Source organism: Embiotoca jacksoni, unplaced genomic scaffold, assembly GCF_022577435.1.
Source record: "Embiotoca jacksoni isolate LCO1_2020_lvr unplaced genomic scaffold, fEmbJac1.0.p SCAF_18, whole genome shotgun sequence".
NCBI lineage: Eukaryota > Metazoa > Chordata > Actinopteri > Embiotocidae > Embiotoca > Embiotoca jacksoni.
The window spans coordinates 2,821,604-2,829,467 of record NW_027185318.1 but is presented as its reverse complement, the minus strand read 5'-3'; the positions used below and the strand labels follow the sequence as shown (position 1 = coordinate 2,829,467).

The 7,864-nt window shown below is 43.1% G+C and overlaps 1 protein-coding gene across 1 annotated transcript; it reads right to left on the bottom strand.

Moving 5' to 3' along the window:
• Window positions 1-379: 379 nt before the first annotated feature.
• Window positions 380-7,864, bottom strand: LOC138199832 (synapse differentiation-inducing gene protein 1-like). The gene is made up of 4 exons (XM_069152063.1): window positions 7,268-7,864; window positions 4,993-5,488; window positions 1,947-2,084; window positions 380-1,252 (listed from the first exon to the last, which is right to left on the bottom strand). Exons 2-4 carry the CDS (start codon window positions 5,416-5,418, stop codon window positions 1,094-1,096), a joined length of 723 nt encoding a protein of 240 aa, XP_069008164.1. The 5' UTR covers window positions 5,419-5,488; window positions 7,268-7,864; the 3' UTR covers window positions 380-1,093.

The window sequence follows — 7,864 nt, the reverse complement described above, 5'->3', positions numbered from 1 at the left end:
GTTTGAACCATCCCAAAGAGTTCAACTATTTATTAATTTTAGTTAGCTTGCTGTGTCAACTGTAACTTATTCATTATATATATATTTTTTTGAGCTATTTCAACTGTCTATCTGTTACCTGCACTTTTTTTTTTCTGTCTCTCCATTACTTTTATCCAACAATTTAAACTGTTCAGTTTTTCCTTTTAGTGAGCCAGTTATGTCAACTCTAACTCTGTTTGAACTGTTATTTCAGAAATTTTACCTATTCATTACTTTCAGCTATCTATTCCTACTGTTCATTTTTAAAATTAAATCATAATTTCTCGCCGCAGAACTTCGCCTGCTCTAAGACACCACTCGCAGATAAAATTTAAAAAAATGGAATGTAAGACATGTATTTCATTATTCATGCCAAATTTATTGACTACATATGCAGTACACAATAGACACTATGAACCCTTTTGTCCACTGCGCAGCAGCTTTGTGTACACTCTCAACCTTTGTTGTCTTCGGGGCTCATTTCTCACTTCTTACTGACGGGATCCTTTCCTGGAATATTCTTTAAATAAACAGTCACATAAAAATCCACTGGCCGACTTCTTTTTTTTTTCCCCCAAAGAAATTAATTTACAAAGTGGACAATAGACAAACTGCAATAGTATGGACAGATAGTACACCCACTTTAAGGTCAAATAAAAAGGCTATAAATGACTAATGTGGTAAAAGATAGGTAGTTTACTGCTATGAGTTCGTTTTTTTTTCCTAACGTAAGCGAAAACAGGCTTCGTGGAAGAGTTGTCATCTTTCTCAGCGCTGTCTTTTCTTCTTGTTATGGTGGAATACCTTGGTGGGAGTGTTGCATCCCAGAAATAAAGATTCAGTCTGGATCAATATGCAGTTCAAGTAAAACTCCATCCACATGTTTTCTTCTTTTTCCCCTCCTCTGGTTTAGTCTTTTCTCTTCATACAGCTTCTTCTTTTTGCATCGAGCCAGGCGTCAGCACAGGCACATACCTTCAGGAGAGGCAGAGACGTCTGTCCAACCTTCCTCTTCCTCCCATCTCGCCTCCTCTTACTCTCCATCTCCTCCCCCAAGCAAGTAGTCCCAGCGCTATACGTGTCCAGGCTTGGACAGGTAGGCTATGAGGGCCACAACCACCCCCACATACATCCCTGCTCCAATGGTAATGGAAAGTGTGGCCAGGAATAGGGCTCTTCTGGAGCTCATCCCTGCTCTGGAGAAGTCTCCCTTAGCAATGGCCTTGCCGGTCTGACAAAACAAAAAGCAGAGTGTGAAATGAGCCTGTGCATTACTCATCAGCAGTACGAGTAGGTGTTAAGCCACAGTTAAAAGAGAGAAAACAAGAAATGCTCTCAGGGAGCCATTAGTTACCATGGCAATTAGGTCATTAACCCTCTGACAGTGACAAATGTGTTGTTTGGGTGTTTTGGTTTCCTATCAAAAAATGAGCCCGGCCTTTATTTATTCTTCTGACATGTAATTTTCTTTTCTGGTATAGTTTTCACTGTAATTATTGTGGAAGATGATGCAAAACTACTAAGATATGCTGCATTGTGTTTGAGGTTGCAGGGCATGAACCAGTAATGTATTTGAGCTAGACAAATACTGGCATTACACAAACCTGAGGTGTATAATTACCAACGAGGTCTCGGCTGCAGACGAAGCAGACGAAAAATAATGTTCTTGTGGAGCACTTCTAATACAGAGCACACTGAACCAATACCTCAATGTTAATGGTTTCCTGAGGTGAATAGGAATGACTGACAAGTGGGCCGAAGCTGCTGAATTTACACAGTCAATCATCTGAAACAAAATGCACGGAGGGTCACGGGGTGTAAAATGGGCTGCGGTGGCACTTGTCTGAGTGCTTGTGCTCACTGACCTTAAATAGAACGCAGTGTAATCAGAGTTAATGACAGGCTTGAGGTCTGTCGGCCTTTACCTTGTGAGAGTAGTAAAAGGCAACGATGCCCAAGGGCCAGAAGCAACAGAGCATTGAGAAGATGGCGAGGCCCAAGTAGTCCCGAGGGGGCAGCACGATGAAGTTGTCCTCACTCTCGCTGTCGCTGGAGCTGTCACTCTGGAAGACACGGGGCGTACAGAATATTTGAGTGTGTGAAAAGGAATGGATGATATTACTCCGGCTATGTTTACACATTTATGTATTTTGAGACAAACGCATTTATATTGTACACTAAGACAAAAGGTGAGGCTGCGATCTGGAGAATGATTCCTACAGAATGGCTGAAGTGTAAATAGTTTGGTTCACTTTGGACATCTTCACAGTGGTGTAAATTGACAACTCATGCCCTCCACCCCCGCCTCCCGCGGCTAGTGTATCTGCCCTTGTTCCACCACCAGCCAGGACAGGATGTGCTCAGCCAGCCAGAGAGGATTTGGTGCTTCTGTCAACACCCATGAGCAGCCTGACAGATAACACGGGATTAACGGATTGTTCCATCATTGGGAGGTGACAGGAGAAACAGCAAGAAGACGGTGTCATTTATGTGCTAAATTGCTTCCCCAGCCTGAGAGACCTCCACCATCTTTCCGTAATGCACCCGGCGTCTTACATGGCAGGGTGTGTTCCACAGGCTCCCAATACTGTGCCTTGATACTGAGACTCGGGGCCACGGGGGCTGAGGGGGCTAATGAATGGTAGATTCAAATGCCACTCAGACTACATCGTGCCTGCAGGAAGGATGGCGGTGTGACTGCATGGTTGACCTTTTAAGAGAACATGGCCTTACTTCTCTCAGCTGTCCCGGAGATGGAGAGGATGTTTGCCTGAGTAAACACCCCCTATATAGAGCAGGTTTCATTTGTTAGTCTTTCTGCCTTCAGGGATCAATCAAAGCAGGGAAAAAGAAGCACAAAACGGAAATCAATATGTAAGGCAGGAACTAAAGCAACCATTTAAGGTGTAATTAAAGAACAGTCAGGGAGGTGAGCAGGAACAAAGGAACCACACTTGCTCACAGGCAGCCCCAGTTTTAAGCATCTTCTCCATAATATTCTTTTTTAGCTTTTAATCAGATCCACATTTACCAAACCACAGGATATAATGTAATTACATTCAGCTAATTTGAGAGTATTTCTGTGAAGAAACCTTATTCGCATATTAGAGGTGAGTGGAGGATGGGAGCCCTGTTATCCAAACCGTTTACAAACCGCTGCCGTTGCCAAGAAAAGATTATCTGTTATCTGCTTTATGAACACTGTCCACCTGGACAGCCGGGTGTGATCCATCAAAACAGCAGCTGGTCGTAGCTGCATAATCTGACATCACATGAATAAACTGGTGGACACACACAGCAGTAATCTCCTTCTATCTTTGTAGCAAGACCTGATAACAGACCTGAGTGACTGGTGCATTCAGTGCTACTGACGGGCTGCACGACACCGATTCCGGTCGACTGGGGACGCTGTCCCAGTCTGCTCTGCAAGTATAAGTGACGGGGCTCCACCTTTAACAACCCTGTCACTGCTCTCACCGAGGCCTCGTTAGCGTTCGGAGGGGACATTTGACTCAACACCAGGACACACACACACACACACACACACACACACACACACACACACACACACACACTGTTTGTTTGTTGTGGCAATCGTGGCATCATGGACAAGGTCTTGTTACTCTCTGTGACACAGATGTCAAACATGACAAACTGCTGAATTATTTTTTTTTGTTCTGTTGCTGTTTGTACACAAAGACACGATGGAAAAGACACACTGCAGACTCTATCCTGGGAAGTCGATGCGTGTAATGCCTTGTCCTGCTCTGTTCTGCTCCTCTTATTTTTTTTTTTTTTTTTATCCGTGTGGCCATGAAATTCCTCTTAATGTTGGATTTACTGCTGCAGAAAGCTGCCACGCATCAACTCACATGTGGCACAGTTTGTGTGTGTTTTTGTGATTCACGCAGGAATATAGCAGCGAGGCACACGTACATACAAACACACACAGGCACACAAGAAAGAAAAGTAAAGAAACGCTAGTGCGGAGCAAAAACTCAAATAAACCAATGGGAAGCCCAACTTTTCATCTGAGCTCTGTTCATCAGGTTAATTTGCTCTTTTGAATTGACATGGAATAACTTTAACTCCAGGCTCACCTGCTCCGACAGCCATGAATCAGCGGAGTCCTCCTTAATATCCTCAAAGCACGACATTACTTATGGCATTAATGGCAGTTGCTTCCATGTCTCTATCCATCTGCCAGGCCTCCGAGTGACAAGAGCTGGCACAATCATCAGCCCAGTTAGGGTGCTATACTTCTTCCTGTGCCAGCTCAGAGCCCTGAGTATTTCACGAGCGGGGTGAAATTCGATTTTCTCTACTTCTGAAAAGACCTTGCTCTCTTTGCTGGCTTTTTTTTTTTTTTTTTTTTTTTTTTTGGGGGGGGGGGGATTTTAGTTATAGTCCCAAAAAGAACAAAAGCCTGTGTCATATTCTTATTCTAAAACAAAACTGTACCATTACCCTGCTACAGTATGCATTTGAAAGACTTCAGCAAAGTGACCACTTATAAAACAGGGAGAGAAATAAGCGTGACACACACTAGCACTCTATTAGAACAGTAAATGAAATAATAAGCATCACTACATTATACACACCATGACTCATTTTCTGCTGAAGGATAGCTGACAGTTTCAAGTAAATCTTAAAACGCCTGTAATTTCATATAGCAACTCAATATTCGAATTACTCTGTCAGAAACTGCTAAATGACTCTTGCATCGGTTTCTTCTCTAGCATGTGTAATTACACTACTTATTGCGATAGAGCTTGTAGGAGTCCTGAGAACACTGGAGTTGAACTATTTCTACAACTACACAGTTAGAATTCAACCATGAGTCAGCCTACAACTGAAATATATTCTGACTTACAATGAGGTACCTACTACTACAGATAAAATGCCTATAAATCACTGCACATGTCCAACTATGCAGACATGTTCATAGTTTGCTCCGGCGTGACCGCTGACCTCATATTCAGGACCTTGCTCGTCCTCCACCTCATACGACACCGTCTGGATCTTCACATCCTTCTCTCCTAGTATGCTCTCCCCTGTGTTTCCCGAAGACACTCCGTCTGACCCGGCGTCCTTGCTCTCTGTGAAAGTGGTCTCGAAACTCTCGCTCTTCGAGTCCTTGCTGTGAAGGCTGACGTCATCCTTGTAGAGGATGAAATTGGGCCTGTAAAAGGCCTCCACTGCTAGATGAAGGGAAGTTGCATCCAAGAACTGCTGAGTCTTATGCTTGTCATTGGTCCCAGTGTAGTAGTAGCCAATAAGGCTGTCCCGATAAGGCTGGCTTGGGTAGTCGCACTGGTAGCCCTGGTAGTCGTTGTGAACCGCATGTCTGTTGGTTTTGTCCAAGAGGGGGTTTTGGAGCTCGCTGAGGCTCTCCATGATTGGGGGCTGGTTCAAATGTCTAGTGGATCACAGGATGGAGTCCAAAGAAGATCTGGAAGGCTGGTAGCTGAAAAAAACATGTTACAATTTAATGTGATGAATACAAACTAGAAAAAAGCAATCCAATTAAAACATCCCACATTTAAGGGCCTATGCCGTTTATCTAGGTGCAGTGTTGCAATAAAGTTTGTTCCAAAAATGTGTTTTTTAGTGATTGTATGCCCTGCAGAAAATTTTTCATCTTGTTTGGCAATCAGCATTCCTCTCACTAGCTCTCGCCAGTCTGATCCATGAAATCACCATCTGCTGTATATTCAACTGTTGCATCTCACACCCCCACTTTCATATAAACATGTGGGAAGAAATATCTTTCGCATGTCACGGCCACCTATACTGAAAACAAGGGGAAAAGTGCAGCAGGTGCTGCAGTATTTCACAGTGCATACTGATTTCACTATTGTGTGTGCTGACTGATTAAATGCCGCTGAAGAGTGGCACAAATGAGTTAAAGATGAATGACAACTGTGGCTTTGGTAAAATAATCATTTTTTTAAATCAAACAATAACATTTTCAGGAGAGGCTGTCACTAAGGCAACAAGTCCACCAATGAGAGGTTGTGTGATCTGAGCATGTCCACATTTGAGTAAGCAAATACACCGTTTTGTTTTGCAAATGGCCATCCAGCTCCAACGGTCAGTCCCCTTTGGCCCACAAAAAACTCATCCATTGATTTAATCTTTCATCCCATGACTAATGATGAAATAGGATAATAGTCACTGAGGGAGCTGCATTATATTTTGGAATTAGAACGTAGCAAATCAAGTCACAGTCATTTCATGCTATTATGTTGAAAGATTCAAATGGAGAAACAAGCCACAGGGTAGAAATATACAAGAAAAATGTAGAATTTTCCAATGATTAGAAGGAAAAAGTATGGCGGGGCTTGATTTATGAGGTTTGGGAGGTGACTGAGTTGCACGGGATGATATACGGACATACAAGGGCTGAGCTGAATGACTAGAATACTAAAATGTAATGCCATGTAGCGCAACAACATTACAAACTACAACCTTTTAGACTTGAATCGATGCCTCTAACAGTCTCAACCAACACTAAGGAAGCCAAAGCCAGGGGAAAGCCACAGTATTTATATTGGTTGCATTGTTTCATGCATATGTAATGATTTCTTGTCCCTCAGAGAAGATATGCAGATCTACACGAGACCTTGGGACCCTTTGACCCCCATGAGAACAAAAGCTCATGGCAGCTACAGCGGCTTTCACGGTTATTTGCCGTGTGGAAGCATGAATAATGTTGTGCCAGTGGCTGAATCTGAGCCCACACACACAGGACTCAGGCTCAGTATATCTCCAGCACCGTGTTCATCCTCACATGCTTCTGAGGCAGAGCCACTCTCCAGATAACGAGGAATTCCATTACACACCACATTAGACAACAAAAACCACATCCCGCATCCACAAATAATTCATCTGACACAGGAAGAAGTGCACTTAACACACGTGAACTGAGCTGAGACTCCACGATTATAAAATCAACATAAACACACGTCTCTTTCTGTCTTTGTGTTTAGTCTGCTACAGTTTACATTTCATTTTCTCGTAGATAAACACAGCATCAAAAGCACAATATTTTCCTGACATCGCACATTCCTTTACTTCACATAAAATTGTAAAACTTCATCTTCAGATTTAATGTAGCTGATCATGAGATTATTTTCATATTATTCACTCTTTTGCTCATTCGGATTCGTGCTAATAATTTACCCAATAATAATAGCTTATTTTTGGGACACGAGCAGCTAAACATCTCCGACAATCTCCTTACCTGTTGTAGAAAATCCTCCCGTAGGTTTGTTCAGCATCGTTCCTCGGCGCAACTGAGTCGACGGAGAAGGACGGACGGACCCACCTTCCTACTTCACATTATCAGTTTTGGGAAAACTGCCATCGTAGCACAACATACGGCATCCGTGTAAAAGGAAGTTATTCCGTGTGTATAAGAATGGACTTTGCTCGCGGAACTCTGGATGCCATGGCACCGCTGCTGCGTCTGGCAGGTCGATTTTACGCACAGTATCTCTGAGCTCAGGCTCCAAACAACTCGGACAGAGGCTGAGCTGACTCCAGCCAACTGATTGGCTGTGTGAGGCGCGCTGTAAACTCTATTACCCACCACGGATTTGACATTTCCAAACTCAACTTGCCTTGCTTGGGCGTCTTCCTCCATTCAGTGTGTAATGCGCTGGCTGGTGGTTTTTACGCTCTTATCTTGCCTGGTTGCATAAGCAGAGAGTCTTTTTGAATCCCGAAATAGCCACTGAAATATGTTTTAGATCACGTGAGCCAATATTATCACTTTTCACACATGATTTGTATCATGAAATAGTTGTTATATTTTCACAACCTAATTGGAAGTTGTTCC